Source organism: Drosophila persimilis, unplaced genomic scaffold (genome assembly GCF_003286085.1).
Source record: "Drosophila persimilis strain 14011-0111.01,24,50 unplaced genomic scaffold, DperRS2 tig00000124-arrow-pilon, whole genome shotgun sequence".
Lineage (NCBI taxonomy): Eukaryota > Metazoa > Arthropoda > Insecta > Diptera > Drosophilidae > Drosophila > Drosophila persimilis.
In genome coordinates, this window is record NW_020825294.1 from 10881520 (window position 1) to 10901972 (window position 20453).

The 20453-nt window shown below is 42.2% G+C and overlaps 2 protein-coding genes across 2 annotated transcripts; one reads left to right on the forward strand and one right to left on the reverse strand.

Moving 5' to 3' along the window:
• Positions 1-579: 579 nt before the first annotated feature.
• On the reverse strand, positions 580-1810 carry LOC6603517. Its single transcript, XM_002028459.2, has 4 exons — positions 1591-1810; positions 1155-1530; positions 913-1087; positions 580-852 (listed from the first exon to the last, which is right to left on the reverse strand). Exons 1-4 carry the CDS (start codon positions 1664-1666, stop codon positions 670-672), a joined length of 810 nt encoding a protein of 269 aa, XP_002028495.2. The 5' UTR covers positions 1667-1810; the 3' UTR covers positions 580-669.
• A 13458-nt stretch (positions 1811-15268) lies between these two features.
• On the forward strand, positions 15269-18751 carry LOC6603515. Its single transcript, XM_002028461.2, has one exon. It carries the CDS (start codon positions 15269-15271, stop codon positions 18707-18709), a length of 3441 nt encoding a protein of 1146 aa, XP_002028497.2. The 3' UTR covers positions 18710-18751.
• The last annotated feature ends 1702 nt before the right edge of the window (positions 18752-20453 follow it).

Genomic DNA, 20453 nt, shown 5'->3' on the forward strand with positions numbered 1-20453 from the left:
GTGATATTTATGCACAATTTGATCGGGGGTGACATAGACAGCCCTGATCAGTTGAGCCGCATAAACTTCACGATTCCTATTAGACTGACTAGAAATTTTATACCGTTGTTCCTTCCACTTTGTAGATCGAATTGTTCCTTGCATGAACTGTTTAGGGTCTCATGCTCGGATTATATTTCCCTCTACCATATCATATCCACCACTAATTCTCTTCCTCTTATTAAATTACTAATCCTTACACACCTTTCTAGTAATTAGTAATTGAAGTGGTATTTGTATTTTGATTGCATGCTTAGTTTCTTAGTAAGTTTAGTGCTAATTTTCCTCGAATGTTAGTCTAACAGCTATCTTTCTTGCATGTTCGCGTTCGGTTCGGCTACGCGCCTTGCGTCATGCGGCAGCGGCCCTCGGTCGGTTGGGCGGAAGGAGGGCTGCGTTTTGCCTGGGATCCGCGCGTAACAGCCTTCTGCTGGTTTCACACGGGCCACTTGACGGTGCAGTAATTGCATCGCCTCTTGAAAGATGCAGTCATTGCATGTCAACGCCCAAGAATAGTCAATATACGAATCCGTATGATCACCATTTCTCTACAGGGCCTTTTTTTTATCTATTTATCTTTTTTTTTTGGACATTTTCGAAATTCAACCCAATTGTGATTTATACTGTGAATTATAATATTTTCTTTTCGTAGTGCTGCAGCTGTTCCAGATAACTTGCGTTCTGACTTAAATGATTGAACATCAGATTTGTATCGAGAACATTACTGGCTGGACCCCCGTATTCCGCCGGCAGACAGTCGTAGCCCACCATATCCCGCAGCTTGCTAAGATTTTTTCCATCGTGGGTGAAAATCTGCAAGTCAACAGAGTAATAGTACGAACATGTACGAACATTTGGGACTAGCAAACTGACCCTTTCCTTGAATTCCTTGTTCATGAATGGCATAAACAGCGTGGAGGTGATATGCATGAGGAATCCGCGCTGTACGAGGTGGACAATGCGTTGGGTAAAGGGCAGAACTCCATTCTTCTCGTTCACCACCTTCATAAACGCTGGCGAAAACTGTCGCAGAAAATTCCGAGTGGTTCTAGGCAATGGCACAGAATGGTCAAGCACATTCAATCAGGAAAGCAATTAGTTCTTCACGGACTTACCCTTGGAGATCGCAGATAACTGTTATGCCATTCTCCTGGACACGCGGCAGCATGAGAAGCGACTCAAAGATGAGATCGTCCATTTCTATGAGACCCTGCAGATAGTCTGGGAATTGCTCAAAAGCGTCCACGGTCTTGAATATTACCAGGACCCGTCCATTCTTATCCGCATGGGGCATCACAAAGCGACAGCGCGTGCCGTAGAAAATCTTGCGATAGTGCTCAATCGGGTGTCGGGCCACCCAGCTGGGATGCTTGTGCTTGAAGTCGTAGTAGGCATGGATCGCCTGGTAGGCTTTGATTGTATCCCAGTGTGTGTAGTGCAGGAATTTTGTCAGAAATACGTCGTCTGTTCCCACCTGAAGCTCCCGGGACCCTGCCATTGATTTGCAAAGAAATATTCCGTGAATGGTCTTTGTTTATTTGGGATGCTTACTTTCCACCAGCTGCCTGAGTTGCTTGATTTTGAAGATCTGCTCGGCCGTGTACTCGACGCGAGTGAGCAGAAACATTTTGTCGGGTTGAAATTCGAAAAAGTCCAAAAGTTTTATTTTTTTAATTTTGCTTTGATAGGTTTTGAAAAGCCGAAGTTTAAGTTTTCTCTCTTTAGCTTAATCCAATACAATCCAATTCGATTCCATCCAATCCGCTGACGATCTGCCCGCAAAGAGCGCTCGGTGCGCACTGACGGACTGGGCCAAAATATCAATGACATCTCGTTATGGTGTAGATTGTTTATTAGTTTTATAACCCGCACGAGCCTAAATTGTTAATGGCCTCCCGCACTTGGGAAGACATTAAATTCGTCAACTTGAACTTGGTTCCTGCCTCAGTCATTACTGAATACTAAATTTAAATTCACTTTTCAAATTTTGAACACGGTCGATAAAAATATACATTTGATTAGCCTCAGCATCCGAATAAATACATGCCCATAGCTAAATATAGATACATTCTCTTGAGCTACCATATATTTGTTTAAATAAATGTTGATTATAGTTTTGTCTGATTTGCTAAGACAGCTCTAAGTGAGCTCCAACTCCCGAAAACCCATCAGCCTAAATCTTTAAGCGCGGCGCACTCATTTTTGCGAATGGATAAAGGATCACTATGCGGGACAGCTCGCCAGAAATTGATGGTGAACAAAAAAGTCACGGTGCAGGTCCATCTGGATATGGGCTTTTGTAAATTTATGGCTGCAGAAATTCGACTTTTTCCATAGTCCATCCACTATTGAACTGCTGAAAAATTGTTCATTAAAGCAAAAGTCTAAATTTCAAGCTCATTATTGGAGCTCGTAGATTTGAGCGGGCGATGGCCACATTTTGTGGGGGACTTTCCGCTCGCAGAATGTTTTAAGTATGGGAAACTGGGTAGAAGCGTGATAAAAATGCCATTAGATATACTCTTATGGATCAACCAGAAAAAAACTTGATGAAACCTCCTCCAATCATTATGTGTATATATGAAAAACTTTGTTCCGCAACACCCTTAAAGTTACATCAGTTCCATCCAGTTGACCCGGCCACGTATCCAAGCCACAACTCATTTAACCCGCCAGACGGACTGTAGCTGCGGCCAGCGGGTAAAAGACAAGAAGTAGGAAAAGTAGTCAACAGAACGCGAAAGGAAACTATAAGTACGATAATTGAAGAAAATGTCAGCTACACACGACGCTACGTGACTTAATAATGCCCCTTGTCTGTTCATAATAACGGTCCCAACGTGTTCTTCCCGGTTCTCCGCTCTGCCCCACAATTTGTGGGAAGTTGTTCTGTTTTTTGTGCTTTTGGTGATTTTCCATTTCATTTCATTACGGTTTATTGATCGGCTCAGAAAGTTGAGCGGTGGCCCGTGTCTTGCTCCAGAGAAAACTATTCAGTTTTTAATTAGTAAAATGTGGGATTGAGAAAAAGCGATTGACAGGCATACAGACAGACGACTCTCAATGACAGTTGCCATAAGAGCTTCGGAATGGTCAGGCGTGACTGTACTCGAAATGAGGAAATTAACATTGCTTTATGCATATCAAATGGATAATTTTCGATTTTGTTTTGTTTTGATGGCATTGTAAATGCTTGCATCTATGAATAAACCTTCCAAGCTGTTGACATTTATTTATTTTCGTTGTGTAATTTAGTGAGATTTGCAAAAAAATATCTACAATTATTAGTGGCTCCCAAAATTGCTGTACTAACAAATGAGTATAGATTTAATCAATTCGAATTTGAAAATTCATAACAATTTGTTGAGCTGCAATGCAGTTTTCAATTTTAATAATTTAATAAGGGGTCAGCATATCCACTCCCAGACTAATCCTAAATTTTGGGGAGGTTTTCCTATGGTTAACCACAAAAATTCGGCTGCTTGTTAGAAATATTCATCATTTCATGTAATTTAAATTAGTCGAATATGTGACTTTTTGTAATTATCCAAAATCTATAAATAATGCATTCAATTTGAATGCTAAAATAATAAACATTTGGTTTTGCGGGTTGTTTTAGGTGTTTCGGGTTCAGCGTTCAGGATCATGATTTGGTTGCACGCTGATTAAATTGTGGCCAGCAGCGGTCAAGCGGTCAACTCGATTGATACTCTAATGATACTTATAAAGCGGCTTGGAGCTATTTTTTGCGTGGCAAATGCGTTCATTATGAAATTTGGGAAATGAAGCAAAACAAAGGTTCATATTGCCCCAGAAATTTGAAACTTGTTATAACATAATTTTATGACATCATTAGCCAAAGTTGAATGAGACAACTGAATGATTTAATCTCTTCGATTGCACGTCCCATTCCTCTGCACGATAAATAGTCAGACTTCTTTTGGGGGAACATCAAAACCGACTCATAAACGGTACGCTAAAAAAGAAACCCCTGTCTTTCCCGACATCTGAAAGAATGGCATCAAATTTGCAGACACGCCCACATCATCAGCGCCAGCAACAAATCACATTGACACCCACAATTTGGCACAAACCACACTTTCCCACTGCCCCTAAACGCGCCCACATAGTTGTGGGACCAGCGTAATGCAAAAAAAAAAGCAAAAAATCCTATTCTGCCCTCAGACCTTATTCCCATGAGTGGACCATCGTAGACGAAAAAACAAATTACAAGTATTGTAAAGTGTCATTTTTCAACAAGGGAAGGCGGCGAGGAGGGCCGGAATGTGGGGCTGGGGGAGGTGAAATAATCATAATGGCCAAGCGCATATTTGAGAGGAAATCTTGCGTGGAAATGTTGTAGAAACAATAGCAGGAAGCAGAAGCGGAAAAAGTGGGGAAAAAGAAACAAGAGAAATGTGTGCAAATTTCGCTGGCAGAGCACAAGAAATGACCGAGAAAGCACAGAGGAAAGCAGAACGAAGGAAAAAACTAAACCAAATTCCAATTTGTCAGGAATTTGTTCAATTTCAGTTTTGCTTCGTCGGGCCAGAGAAGAGAGGAGCCCCCTCCTTGGCTGTGGGCCATGGAAATCTTCCCATGCACTGGCCATCTGCATGCCCCACACGTGCCGCCAAGCAAAACCATAAGCATAACGGGGCACTAGCACTCTTGCGGCAGTGGCCATTAAAGAGCCACCACGACAAATCGCACACATTTAACACGCACACAGAGGACCTGAGGTCCGAGCACTAGGGGACCTATGGGGGAAAAAACTGCATACTTAACAGGCACACAAAAAACCAGCAGGAGGAACAGCTGCTCAAAATGGCTCAAACAACGTCGCCGTCTGGCCAGGCCATGCTCATCGACGGTGATGGCAGCGTGATCTCGATGAGCCTAACGATAGCATCCACACTTTTTTCAGAAAATCGGTGAAGGAATTTAAATGTCGGAGTCCATTAAGAATATCATCGCATCGATTTGAAATCAATCAATTTATCCTGAATCTATAAAGCGATTTCCATCTTTCCGTCCGTGTGGTGTGTCATGACTTAAATTGAACGAAAGGCGCGGTTTTAGCAGCCTCTAAAAGCTACACACCTCTCTCTTTTCTCTTTCCTTCCCAGTGGGAGGGTTTTCTGCCGTCTCAACTCTCCATAAACTTCGGTTAAAGTTGACTTTCGTCTTCTTGACTGTCAATAATTGTATCATTAAAAATGCATTGCCAGGTATTTGACTTTCATATGTCTTTCATAACTCTTTAGAAAATAGATACAAATTTTTTAACAGACGCTGACTCAGTCATGCTGCCATCTCTATTCGAAGGCATGGGATAGAAGTAGGCAACAAACCATTTTCTTTGCTGGCTGCCGCCCCTAATGACATTTGTATGCCGTTGTAGACATGTGCAACTGGCCCGAAACGAAATGGCATCCCCAAAACTTGTCCGAGGCGTCCCTTCTTCTTCCTATAAACACTGCAGCTTGCAAATTTGCCATTGTCGGTGTAAAAAATGGTACAACTTTAAGCGTCCGTTTCTCTGAATAAACCGATTTCTTTGGGTGTCCCATTTTGTCTTTGTCGTATTGCCAACAAGCTCTGCTGCTGTCTGCTGGCGATAAGGAGGCAAAAGAGATTCTGAAAACTAGTGTAAAGTGGCATTGACGACACACAGTTGATAAGGGACGATCTTTAATACACAAGAATGGGAGAGGTTCCGTCCTCCGGAAGTGCTGGACGTTGTGGAACGTTGTGAGTTGCTGCGGACACCGCAACTCTACAGTTATACCCGATACTAAGTCAGTATAGCTCTCCTCCGGCAGACGGCGCTAATATTAAACAAAACGACGAAGAGTGTGTGCGAGAGAGACAGAAAATCAGTCTGAGCGTGACGTCGGGCGCTGCGTAGCCACTGAAAATTGTTTTTTTTCTTTTCTGCTATAAAAATTATCCGATCTGATCCAAATTCAGCAACTGGATAGATATGGTCACTCTCTATGATTCTGCGTTTTTAGTTTTCTCGAATCTGCAATATTGTGGATGCAACAGATTCTCGTCCTTTGTGGAGGCGGAAGGGGGTGGGGCGAAATTCTGAGATATACGTTTTATAGTGAGATCTAACAGAAGTGCAGATACCAAATTTGGTTACTCTAGCCTTAATAGTCTCTGAGATTTATGAATATCACCAGATCTGCATCCTTTGCGGGGGCGGAAGGGGGTGTGGCGAAATTTTGAAACATACTCGTCTCGGTCCGATATATTAGGAGTCTGGATACCAAATTGGGTTGCTCTAGCTTTTATAGTCTCTGAGATCTAGGCGCTAATGTTTTACTCTAAGCAAAGCCGCCTATGCTACGTGTGTGTTAGAGAGAGACAGGGCGAGAAAAAATGAAATTGTTTTCTTGATGCTGGCTATAATAATAATACGATCCAGTTCAGATTCTGCAGTCTAAAAGATATGGTCATTCTCTACGATTCTGCGTTTTTGGTTTTATCGTATCTTTAAAAATGTGGATGCCACAGATTTTCGTCCTTTGTGGGGGCGGAAGTGGGCGGGGCAAAGTTTTGAAATGATTTTGTAGCAGTGACATATCACAGAAGTCTGGATCCAAAACATCGTTGCTCTAGCTCTTATAGTCTTTGAGCACTATGCGCTGAAGGGGACGGACAGACGGACGGACAGACGGACGGACGGACAGACGGACAGACAGACGTGGCTCAATCGACTCGGCTATTGATGCTGATCAAGAATATATATACTTTATGGGGTCGGAAACGATTCCTTCTGGACGTTACACACATCCACTTTTACCACAAATCTAATATACCCCAATACTCATTTTGAGTATCGGGTATAAAAAGGAAAAAAAAATTGTTTTCTCCCCATAATTATAATAAATGAATTCTCTACAGCCAAACCAAATCATTCATGTTGCACTTTATGAACTGTTGTGTCTGCTGGCTGGAAAAACAGAAAGAGAAGATTTCTAGCTTACTCTCTGTCTACCAACAACGACTTTGTCTCCCCCATGGATTTGTAGCTCTGGAACGTGAGGGATTGACTAAGTCTGTCGGCACTGAGTTTTAATTGAATTTTGAGTGGCGTATTTAGGGATTTGTTATTTATAATAGACAGCGCACACAACCCTGGGAGATGTGGGAAATGGCAAGGCCTAACACGGGCACGGATGAAATGTGCAATGACATGGGTAAGAAAATTGAAAAATGTATATTTTAAATTGCAGTTGGAGCAATGAAATAGCTTGCATTTAGTAAGTTAGTTTTAGTTCTAATAAAAAAGAAAATCTAGCTATGAGAAGACTGAATCGGAAAGGCAAACTTTCTTACTTTTTGAAAGCAGAGAGGAAAGCACTACCGATGCCAGTGCCAGTACACAACATAGCTTCCCTTTGATGCATTTTCGTAAGATGAGATCGCAATATAATTTCAAAAAGCCTTAATCTAGAAGAAACAACTCAAAGCTAGATCTTATGTGAGCCGTTGAGCACATATGTAGAGATATCATTATAGTTTTGCCCTACCCCATTCCGACCCCACTGCGATGAGGCTGGCGATGACGAGACCCTGATTACGATCAGCTCCATTGTTGTATGCATCATCAAGTGCGCATGAATAATTTTCCCCACAAGCAAATCCGCTATGAATTACACACACGCACACATTCATAAGAATAGGGACACTCAGACAATCCGCTGCCAGCTTCCAGCTCCGGCTTTTGGCATACTTTTCTCTCTCATTTTTTTACGACTTCTGTATGCTTTAGGTTGAGGCACGGGAGTAGGGCAGAGGAAAGCCGGCTGTGATTTACCGTCAACATCTTGGCAATGGAAATCATCAGTACGCTGATAGCTCCTTGTGCGACTAGACTGGGAGAAATTTTTGCTGCGTACGTTGATGGAATTTCTTGGGTCGATCTGATTTGAAAAGGCACCAAATCCAGTAAGAAGTAACAAAGAGTGAGAGCCTAACGGGTATATATATATCCAGAAGAATGGATCAAGCTGAAAACTTATATATTAAATCTCCCAATTTACATTTTTCAGTGTAGTGCTTCATCTGCCATTGTCTTGGCGTTCAGAGTGCACAAATCTATTTTAATATTTTCTTATTTGCCACTGACATTTACGAAAAAATCACATAAATTGCTGCACACAGCCTTTTTGCCTGCTGCTGTGGTTGTTGCTGCTGCCCCAAGCTGCTGGCTGCTGGTGGGCCAGATCGAGCTGTGGCTGGGGCAACTGAGCTGCAGGAAAGAGACACGGACTACCTTAGGAGTTGCTTCAAGGGAGTACAACACCACTAAAAAGGTTTCTGTTCCCATTACTCGAAGAGTGCAGAGTAGAGTATTTTGGATTCGTGCACCTGAATGCAACATGCTGGAAGTGCTACAGTCCGCATAGATTACTATATGAATTTATACAAGTGTATCTTCTAGCACATTCAATACACCATTATCAAGAAATAGACATCAAACCTTGCATTGGCATAGTTATTTTAAAGATATAATCAAATGATCCGTAACTAGTTACTTTTTGTTCTCGAGTACCGGGTATGCTATGGTCGGAATGTGAACTCTGGCGTTCGTACTTGTTTCCTTTACTATTATTCCCACGTACTTAAATTTTTTCTTGCTGTAGTAGCATAGATATTCACATATACTCGTGCATTACACACACACACACACCCGTGTGTGCGGAGGACAACGACGATGACGTCGACGGAGAGATATGCAGAGATATAAAGCAATTTTCTACGTAAATACTTTGTAATGGATTTAGTAAGTAGTAAAGTATGACGCGTTTGCCATCTAGAGCATGTCGGCATACATATTTCTGTGGGTCCATGGGTGTGCTTGTACGTACGAGAAGGAGGCTTTGTGTGTGTGTGTGTGTGTGTGTGTCCCATGTTTGATATTGTAAATCTCAGCATATATATTTTTGCGCATCATATAATTGATGAAAAAGTATTACAGCGATTTTCAGCGGCATTTTGTTGTTGCACACGAGTGCTCGTACTTGTGTGCGCAGACAGTAATGTCTTCATGTGTCTGTGTGTGCCTTGGCTATAGCCTTAGTAAATGGAGCGTAGTGAGTGAATTATATTTAATGCTTTGTGTAATTTAAATATAATAAAACCTCGTACGTCTTCCATTTTCTTCGGGGAGCCAGAAAGCGGCACAAAGTATTACAGCGCACAGTCAGCCAGACAAATAAAAAAATCTAACATACTTTTGCGGACATATAACAAAGTCGTAAAATGTATTACACAGTAGAGTGTGTTTCCCCAAAAGCCATGCAATAATTTTTTAGTGCCGTCACATAGATATTTAAAAGCATACATATATTTATTAGCTGCTGGTAATGCATAGAAATTTAATACAACACCGGTTGCCCTTCAAAGACCCAGAACTTATGGTATATATGTATATATACATATATATATGTATACCTGAATCTCACCATAAGGTTGATGGAGACCCTGGACACTGTACTAAAGACACCTTAACTTTTAATATACATTTCTGTGCTGAGCTAAATAAATTGGATACAATTCTTTTCTAAACACCGCTCTGTACTCTGTTTAAAATTCCAACTCTTAACAGGTTTCAAACACACTGAATCGCATATCCTGTGCACTCAATATTTTCAATTGCATTCGCAATGAATTCTTTGCATGGTATTCCCCATTTTGTTAGCTACCCACCCCCATCCGTACACCCGTACACCCGTACCACTCACCCTTGCAACAATCGGTTAACCAAAATTTGTTCACATACAACTTGATTAAAAAACCACAATAACCCCTATACGAAAACAACCCAACAAAAGCGGAAAAACACACGGTAGCGTGGGGCGGGGGGTGAAATGGACAATGAGCATTCGATTGTAGATTGTGGATACAAAACTGTTTCAATATGACGCCACCGACATGTTGTGACAAGGAGGTCAGCCACAGGGTAATTTAAATGAAATGAACAACAAATGCACTCCCACTCGTAAAAGAAAAACAAAGCCAGAGCAGAGCGGAGCCATGACACTCCCAATGCCGCCACACCACACCATGCCGTGCGACATGTGGCGCAAGTGCTGGCCAAAAATAAATGGCAGCTGTAAATTCGAGCCATCGAAGGACTGAGGGACAGTCCGAAGAGCAGTCCGAAAGAGTTCACTGGTTGGGTGCCTGATGATTGGAGGGCCCTAACCACTGGCCTAGTCCCAGTCCCAGTCCCCCCACATATTGCTTTTCAAATTGGTCATCGACTATAATAAAAAAAAGACGGAATGGATACAAAAGGAACGAGCGGGTCGGGTTTTTATGGCGTTAACAAATTGCTTTTTATAACACAATTTTGGATGGGTATCGAACAAGAATACTCAACCATTTGTTTCTGACTAGCATGAGATTTGCCCGGGACTGGTATTTTTGTTTGTTTCAAAAATAGCTTGAAATAAAAAGATCAGAGTTTCTCAATTTACGGGTGTTTGCTGTGGCTCATATTAAAATTAAATGGTGGGGTCAGGGATGAGCTATATGGAGACCGTCTCACAGCTTTCAATTCAAGAATCAGTCTTTCCTTTAGACAGAGGACATTTGTATCGACATTCGTCCCATTATGTTCACATTTCCCAGAGATTTTCCCATTGCAGAAACTCAGGCATTCCCGCATTGCTGAATGCTGAATGCAATGCAAGTTGAATGCATTCTTAAATGGAAACTGCGCTTTCCAACATCTCCGACAAACAGCAGTGGAAACTAGTATTATAAAAGTACAAAAATAAATTTGTCGTGCAGCGATGCAAAAAGGAAAAAGCTGCCTTGAATTGCACTACGAATCAGTCTAGCGTGCTATCAATTACTGTGGCAAGTGTTGCACGTGCCACAGACACGGACACCGATACCGACACCGACACCGACACCGATACCAACACCGAACCGTTCTGCACTGCTCACACTGGCATCTAGAGTTAGTCCTTGGACCCACGATTCAGCTGGTACAGCCTGCTCATCCCGTTGTGCTGCTTGGCATTTTGCTTCCAGTTTTTTTAAGCATCAGTTCCATTCCTTTTCTAATTTCTTGTCGCACTTTGGCCGTTGTCTTGGCTCCTTCTATTGCAACGTTTTGTAAGTGGCATGAACATCGCTGCACTTTCTTGACAATTTGTCTGCTCTTTTTCCTTCCTCTGTTGGCTGCTTTTTGAGTGCTTTCAATTGTTGCACAATTTTTTAATTTGTTGCGTGGAAAGGAAATGAAAGAGTTGCCATTGCTGGGGGAATTTTAATCTAAAATGGGTGGCATGTGGCATGGGATGGCCCAAAGTCCGATGACACTTGCGCTTAGATTTTAATAATTGGTTTGCCCTGTTCCGGACTTTCTTTGCCATTCTAATGCCAATTAAATCCACATTATGCCGCAAATCCTGAACACTGAAATTTATGCATTCAATTAACCACAAATGAGCACACAGTTCTCACATATTCACGCACTTGAAGCCCCCACAATGTCATAATAACTCAAGCAGCCACAAAACAAAGCAAAATCCACATTTTGTGTTTGAATCGAATTCGGATTGTTTGGCTCTACAGCCCAGTGGAAATTGCCATTTAAATTTATGCAACGCACTTAGCCCTGAGGTCTTGCAATCAGCCTAATCCCATATGCTATTGTTGCTTTAATTCAAACAGAAATCGAGTCAGAAACGTCGATGCCACTATGCTCTTAAGGGTTATATCATGTTATTTATCTTAACTTGAAAGCTCTTACTGGATGACTTGAATCGATCTTGTCATGAAATATAATATAGGGGAAATAACATACTGACCAGTAGCTTAAAATTTCCTTCATCGTTAGTAAGACCGTACGTGGCTCTGTAAATCAAATATCTTCATAAGCTCTCTGCCTTACGAGAATGGGCAAGCTTCCTCGCATAGTCAGTGTTCTCTGCCCGTATCCGATAAAATTATCATTTCATTTTCATATTAAATACCAAAATGTAATAAGCATTAAATTTGCTGCAATTTGTTGCAGCAAGGAGCATACGAGAGCTGACAGGATGTTGCAATTACAATGTAATTACAACCCACAGTCGGAGAACGTTTTAAATTTTGTATGTCCTGTGCAAATGTCTAAATGCGAGAACGCCCCCGAAAAGGATTATGCCAAAGTACTATCCGAGCGTCTGAGCATCTCTGAGTGTGCGTGCTTGTGGAGAGTACAGGACAGGAGGGAACGCTCCACTTACGAGTAAGTAGCAGCTTATGACATAAACATACGAGTACGATATGAGCTGGCTCTCGATGTCGGTAATAAAATTACGCTTAAAATGTGGCATGTAATTGTCAGGTCCTTAGTCCTCCCTTTGTGTCTCCGGCTCTCAAGCTATCTACTCGCCACCATCGTCTAATTGCCGCAAGTGTCTCTGCCTTTGTACTTTAATTAGTATTACGGTTCTAAGCCGGCATTTTGATTCTTAAAGCGCACTCAACAAGCGCTCAGTAAATACGAGTACTCGCTCCGGCTAAACCAACTAGTGGTCCCAGCTCTCCTTTCCCCTGCGCCCACCGCTGCATTCTCCGGAGATGTTTGGTAATCAAAAGTTAGTACTGACTGTAAATTAATTTCCTGGCCACGTTATGCAGCAATTGCAGTTTCCAGTCTCAATTACGGGAAACTTGCTGCAATGCATAAATTTCGAGCACACGCCAGCCACACACGGGCCGAGGCCGAGGCAGAGGCAGAGGCCGGGGCCAAGAATCAATGATTAATTTTATGTGGTTCGGAGTTCGATATTAGCAGCGGCTGCTGTAGGGCTCTAATGTACCCTGGGAGTCTTTGGATAAGAACGGCGGGGGCTGTCTGCACATAATGCAGCCAAGTTAAATGAGTTATTAGCATTGGCTGGATTTGGGTTTGATTAGTAAAATCTATGGCAAAAGTTTAATGTATTATGCTAGTGGAAATGTACTGCATCTATCAGCAAGAATCTTATGAAAAATAAACTCACTTCTTAGTCTGTTCCTCCACCTAATATAAATCCCTAGACAAGGCATTGCACTTTACTGTCCACACTCATTCTGCCATTTCAATTGACAAGAACATGGCTCAAAGAACGCCCAGATCATTAAAAAACAGAATGTGTGACATTGTGTCAGGCATAATAATAAAATTACAATTGAGACTTGGCGACAAACAAACGCGGAAATGTGCAAAATCAGCGCAAAAACTTTGGTGGGGGAAGCACTGATTCTGGGGGCGTCCCTCAAGGAAATGTCAAATCAAATTTATTGACTTTCATTGTTCGATGGGAGGGAAGATGGGAGGTGACTACAACTCCGAGCTCATGCAGAAGTCGCGTTCATTGAAATGTGAAAAGCCAATGACAGGGGGCGAGGGCCAACAATGTGCACCTTTCTTTTCCTCGGTCGCTCGTTCCTGGCGGCTCCTCCTAGCGGCACTTGTCGATTTGTCCTGCACTTTTCGTATTTGTGCGCGATTAAAGCGCCGCTTAGCACGTTTGAATGCCTTTCTCCCTGCCTCCAACGCCCCAGTCGTCGAGCTATGCAGCCCTGAGACAATCAGCAGCCCCCCCATAGCTCTTTGCTCATTCCCCGCTCAATATCTCCTGGTTTTTTCCCCCATTCTTCCCTGATTTCCAACAGCTCTGAACAATGCCTGCTGGCAGTGCTATAAAAATCATATGCTTCCTTTCATTGCAAGGGTTTGGCTTTAGCTTTTTTGCCTCTTCTTTGCCAGTCGACTTTGGTCGACTCCCTTTGTGTCGGGATAAGTTTGACAATTATTTGCATTGTTCAGTGAAGTCGTTTGCTCAACATGCACATGAATCGGTAACTACAACATGAGTGGGTCCGTAGTTATAGCTCACAGTCGGGGCAAGTCTTTTGTACACTGCTCGATGAAGTTTCCGATGGCTGATAGGGGGTAATATTGAGATGGACAAAAAGGAGACAATGTTTTGGGGCGAAGAAATCGCTTTGTGATATCTTCGGTCAGCATCAGGACGTCTGCATCAGGAAGAAGCTTATTGGTTCCGTATTGGATCCTGTTCACTAAATTAGCTGCCGACTGTTCTAACAAATCAGAATGTTTTAGCATTGCCCGGAAGTCAAATCGGGAATAATACTTCACCTTTATCTTAGTAAGGAAAAAACCATGATTCATTCATCTTGATTGCTGCCCAAAAAATACGTTCAACTTAATAATAATTAAGGACTTTGTTATGAAGTTAATCCGCATGCCGAATCCGTACTAATAATCGCTATGCCACAGTTTTCACATTTCACAAGAACGCCCCAGAAAATCACTTTATTCAGTCGGTGACTGCCGGATTCCTGCTACCAATTTTTCCCTCACGGAAATGCAGAATAAATGTTCTCCGTTTGACCCGAAAGCCTGTTGCCTCTCTGGTTGACTATTCAGGCTGGTCTGAAAGGCCTGCTGCCAAAACCGGAGTTCTTTTTGATAAAATTGCCTCTCTCTGCTTCTTTGGCGGTTGTCTTGTGCGGCTTCTTTTTAAATGGCTGTTTCCGCTTCCTGTTCCGCTCCGTTTCGTTTGACTTGTCTGCACGTAAATTTTGTGCCATTTTGCCGTAACAAAATTTGGTTGTTCTTTTTCTCAAACTCAGCCCGAGCCGACCTCTCGACTCCCTCATTCATGTTGGCGGTAAATTTTAGTACAATGCATATATAATCTTTTTCACTTATCTTTGCATAGTTTCCCTTTGCTGCAGCAAAACTTTTTACGGTCTGAGGTTAAAAGTAGCGTCATACATTTCCAGCAGCCCACCTCTCCGCCCACTCCGCCCCGTTCAGCCATTCCAGATTCGCGTGCGCGTTGAGAGCCATATAATGAATGAAAAGTTGGCAGGGAGTTGCAAAAGGTTGCGGCGGCTGCCACCGCCACTGACGCTGCCGCATGCAAAAGGTGCAAAGGCATCGCAATTTTTGCTGAATGGCAGGGTTTAGTTTTTCCACTTGTCGACAATCTTGTGACAGATTTATGGGTTAATTATTGTGAATAGTGCGATGGGAGTGGGAAACACTGAAACATAGGAATAGATAAAGTAGACTGAAATCCCATTTCTTAGATTATAGCACTGAGAAAGTAGTTACATTCAAATTGTATCATTTTAGTATCTGACGTTTTCAAGATTTATAAATATTATTGTTCTAAATATCATTGAGCCCGAGATGGATAAGAAGCAATCATCACGCAAGATATCTGCAGATAACGAAGAATACGATATTTTTATGGGAATCTATGAGTTGGGCGTTACCCTTGGGAACTATCGCCCTAATGTACACCAGATATTTCAAGTCTTAGCCAAGAGTTCCAAGAGGAACACCTCAACCAATGATTCAATGGAAGGAGTGCTGCTCAATGATATCCGCTTGCGTTACGAGGATCTGCAGGAGCAATCAGATGCTGAAGGAAAGTTTCTACACGAGGCTGAGCAGCATATCTTTATGTGTCTCTATAAGGAGTTGGTTGGCATAGATACGGACGAGCGAGAGCGTATGAAATACATCGAGCTATGTTGCGAGCTATACGGTGAGGATCGAAAGAAAGATATGGGTTTTGAGGAATCTTTAAGTTTCCGCTTAAAGTGCATAGATCGCTTACACATGAACATTGAAAAGATTACGGCACGACTTGATGCTGCGACCGATCAGGAATCTAGTGTTAATGTTCACAGCAATGAAAAATTCGATTCACATGCTGATGTTGCAGATACTGTTTTTGGTAGAACGGATGACGCTTTGGATTATGCTGTGAATTTTAATGGGAATGATCCCGTTGAAGCTTCGTTTGAGGTACCTGTGAATTTGCAAAAGGAAATGCCTGTTGATTTGCCCTCGGATATTCTTATAGATACACGAATTTCTCTGCCTATTGGTGTTAATGTGAATGCTCCAATAGAGGAATCTGTGGGTGCACATGTGAATGTTGCAGTGTCTGTTCCGATAGATCCAGTTGATCAGAAAACCAATGGAGTGCAGGAGATTTTTCGTGAATTTCAGGAGAAAAACGAGGACTTAGCGTGGGAACATCTGAAACAAACAAAAGTTTTAGCATCGGAATTCATTCAAACTATGACAATAATGGGTAAAGTTGTTCCAAGAACCAACACAGATCAGATCCAGAAATGCCTCCAAGACACGACTGAAGATTTGTTTTCTTTGAGCGATGATCTCGAAGATATATCGTCAGGATTGAGTAAAATATACATTCTGACGAAAGAACGTAATTCCTTGTCCAGATTGACAGTACACAATGACAATACAAAAGTTCCTACAGTTCCACCAAGACAGAAATCTGAAACGGACTTCGAAGCACTACATGATTATGCGGAAAACACGACAATCGTCAGACCTTATACGGTGAATATGGAACAAAAAGTATCTTCAGAATTCACTTCGAATTTACAACATCAGCGCCACATAATAGCGGCGCCACGTTATATTCTAAAACTATTCAAGTCAAATCCCTCAATGGATCTGAATGCTCCCAATTTATTTGAGCAGTTGGACCAGTTCTATGAGGAAACAGAACATAAGGATAATGTACTTTCTGAAGAGATGTCCTCAATTCTATCACGTCTAAAGATATACCTGCGAAATATCAAGAAAGACCTCCCCAAGGACATCACCTACTCAGATTGGTTGACGAGAGTGGCAAAGTGTCAGCTGACAGAGATACTTACCAGTGCAGAGAGAGATGCCTGGCAGCTGAGAAACCGTGGTGGCCAAGAGCTGACGGATGAAGATCGCTATCGGGACGCACTCGATGGTTTGCTGGGCTCTGAGTCGGCCCATCCTAGATTGTCCGACTTGAATTCGCGACTGCCGATTCGGTCGCCGCATCACCAGCACAGCATCAGCGAGTCCTATTTGCTTTTGGCCCTGGGCCATGTCGGATCCTTGTATCGATCCTTGAAGCTAAAGGTGCAAGAGCTGGCCCAACAGGGCCTAACACAAAGTGACCAAGCCCTGGCGGAATGTATTCGTGGGGATCTGTCCTCATTCCATGAATTCTATAATCAACAGGTGAATAGTCGCGGAAGTCTACTTCGTCTATTCTTGGGCACTCGAGGCTTTCAGCAGAGGTTTCAGGTGCTTCTGAACCTAATTGTCAATGTACAGAACAGCAAATCTTGTGTCGTATCGCTTTACAATCAGTTGGCTCAAACAGTGGATATGGCAGAGGCTAAAGTGCAAAATTGGTTGATGATAGTAAGCAACCACCTACTTATCAAGCTCAACCACTGGTTGCGGAATGGTCAACTCCCAGAATCGGGCTGTGACGAGTTTTTTATTGTTCAAAATTTAGCATTAAGCACAGATCGATTTTGGCAGGAACGTTTTCAGCTGGCAGAAGCCTTCTCAATGTTTTTCGATACTCGGCTATCCATGCTGATGATCAGCATAGGTAGACACCATATGTTCTCCAGAATATATCTGTTCTCAAACATAGAAACTTTCTTATCAACGACAGAGCTACACTACAGACTGCTTGACGTCTTTCAGCAGTTCTATCAGAACAGAGACCAGGAGCCACTTTTTCAGCTCGTTTCGGAGCTGCACTCGGATGTGTGTGGTAAGGTTATGAGATGTCTTTACGATTATGCACCAGTTCCACTGGACCTTTTCCAAAACCTACACAAATACTTGTTGCTAAGAGATATGCACTTTGTGAGGCAGTTAATAGAATTACTTGAACCTGTACTGGAAGGGGAGGCAAGGTTCTACGACACCAAGCAATTGAACTTTATGATGAGCAACATGTTATCTATTCGAGTTTCTGATCTATATGTAGGGGAAGCCAATTCAGAAGGTTCGAAGTGTTGGTCCCGCTTTGTCCTGCATTGGAAGCTGCCTATCCACTGGAAAGCATTACTGGGGGACAGTGTTAAGCAGTACGAGTCGGTCTTTCCCGGCCTATGGAAGTTCCATCATGCTTACTATGTACTCTGCGAAAGGATTATGAGGCAAAACTGGCACTTTCGAAAACATATCCTCCTGGACAATAATGGCTTGGAACATGTCCAGTGCCACTTCGATAAATTGATCGACATTCTGTTCGACTTGATGGATGTTTTGAAGAGCTTCCTTCTACACGAAGTGTTAGACGAGGCTTTTGCCGAGCTCAAGCTGGCTCTTCAGAAGGTCAGGAGCATAGACGAAATGCTCGAGGCCAATGTTATCTATCTGGACGCGGTCAAGTTCGGCTCTTTTCAAACGAAAACTGTAAAAAGGTCCAGCGTTTACTTGGAGAAAGTGTTCAGTCTCATCCTCGACTTAGAAGGACGCCAACAGAAGTTCTACAGGCTGTTCCACATTTATATGGATTATGCAAGTGATGACAGTTATGTCGGCTCCATTTTGCCGAACCGTTTGCACGATTTTCGTTTATCCTGTCAGAAAACTTGCGATTCTCTCAATGACCTAGAAGAAGAAATATATGCGGTGATATCCGATTTTCTGTTGAGCTTGCATATTGCTGGATATCCAGCGCTTAAGTTGTTGGCCAGAAGATTAGACAGCCAGGGACTCTACGAGAACAGAAAAGAGGTATTGTGCTTTGTAGACACCCATGCGTTCTGGAGAACGACGAAACAATTTAAGACCTGAGGATACTTAACAGGAACTCCGCTTTCTTTGGAATTGCTTTCGTTGAATACACTTTAGTTGTTAATGTCTATTAGTTAATATAATATAAGTATTTAATAAACGAATACTTGCCTTCAACGATTTGGTGTCAGGGTTTCTGAAGGCTGCTGAATTACCCCGAATACGAGTACATATACATATTCCCCAAGTTGAACTCAATCAGATTCGTCTCGTTCTCGCTCAAGTTATAATTCATTAACAGCAAAAAGGGTGAAGAACAAAGAACCTTTTTTGGACGCTTTGTCATTTGATAAATTGGATTTTAATTGAAAATTAAGAATCGCCTTAGCAATATTTGCATGGTGCAGCAGCTGGAACTGCCTTTTGTTATGCAAATTTTCTTTATTTTGTGGTCTAGTGTGAAAAGGAAGAACTCTCCTGACGACTCTGAATTCGTTTAAATGAAAGTAAATAAAGGAACATTTACTTTTTGGCTTAAGCTTTGGGCAGACGCAATTTACGGCTCTCGTCAGCTCTGCTCTGTGCAGCTCTGTGAAGCTCAGTTGAGAGCACAAGTTGAGAGTTTGTCTTGGTGTCAATTGTAATTACTCGACGCAAATTAAATCAAATTTCTGTTCTCTTTTTCACATTTTCACATTTTTATTAACAACTTGTGCCAACACTTTTATAATGGGTCTCATCTGCATAACTTAATTTTCCGAGAATCCGCTGGGAAATACATACATATATCAGCACTCAAATCTTTGCCAAAGAAATGCACAATGGGGACTGTGGGGCCACTCGGAAAGGGTGAGTGTGTATTGTGTGTCAGAGTCCTGGGCTCCTTTGTTATCTGACAAACACAGCTGGCGAAGTCATCTCTGCGTTTTAGCCATCCACGTACTCGTATACGTATCAGCTGGATGTGTGCTGGATGAATTATAAAACACAACTGGCTTCAAAAAGAATGTCAGGAAGATAATTGAATCCTGGCAGGAGGCATTTAATAAACTTGATTGGTAGCACACGAAGGAGTGGTAGGAGCAAGGTTGACAGGCTCTTGACAGGAGTACATCTCTGGGTGACTGGGTGACTTGTGCAGCTGCTGATTAGGGAAATTAATTTCACACAAAATTGTTTTTCCTCTGTTGCGATTTAGATAATAAACGAGTACATTTTTATACCCGATACTCAAAATGAGTATTGGGGTATATTAGATTTGTGGTAAAAGTGGATGTGTGTAACGTCCAGAAGGAATCGTTTCCGACCCCATAAAGTATATATATTCTTGATCAGCATCAATAGCCGAGTCGATTGAGCCATGTCTGTCTGTCCGTCTGTCCGTCCGTCTGTACGAGAAAACAAAAAACGCAGAATCGTAGAGAATGACCATATCTTTTAGACTGCAGAATCTGAATTGGATCGTATTACTATTATAGCCAGCATCAAGAAAACAATTTCATTTTTTCTCACCCTGTCTCGCTCTAACACACAGGTAGCATAGGCGGCTTTGCTTAGAGTAAAACATTAGCGCCTAGATCTCAGAGACTATAAAAGCTAGAGCAACCAAATTTGGTATCCACACTCCTAATATATCGGACCGAGACGAGTTTGTTTCAAAATTTCGCCACACCCCCTTCCGCCCCCGCAAAGGATGCAAATCTGGGGATATTCACAAATCTCAGAGACTATTAAAGCTAGAGTAACCAAATTTGGTATCCGCACTTCTGTTAGATCTCACTATAAAACCTTTAACTCAAAATTT

Bases quoted from the DNA above. Each gene is read 5' to 3' on its own strand.
- LOC6603517 (XM_002028459.2), bottom strand. From the start codon at position 1,666: ATGTTTCTGCTCACTCGCGTCGAGTACACGGCCGAGCAGATCTTCAAA. The intron at 1,531-1,590 runs GTAAGCATCCCA...AATCAATGGCAG, and splicing joins ACTCAGGCAGCTGGTGGAAA to GGTCCCGGGAGCTTCAGGTG. The intron at 1,088-1,154 runs GTAAGTCCGTGA...GCCATTGCCTAG, and splicing joins GTTATCTGCGATCTCCAAGG to AACCACTCGGAATTTTCTGC.
- LOC6603515 (XM_002028461.2), top strand. From the start codon at position 15,269: ATGGATAAGAAGCAATCATCACGCAAGATATCTGCAGATAACGAAGAA.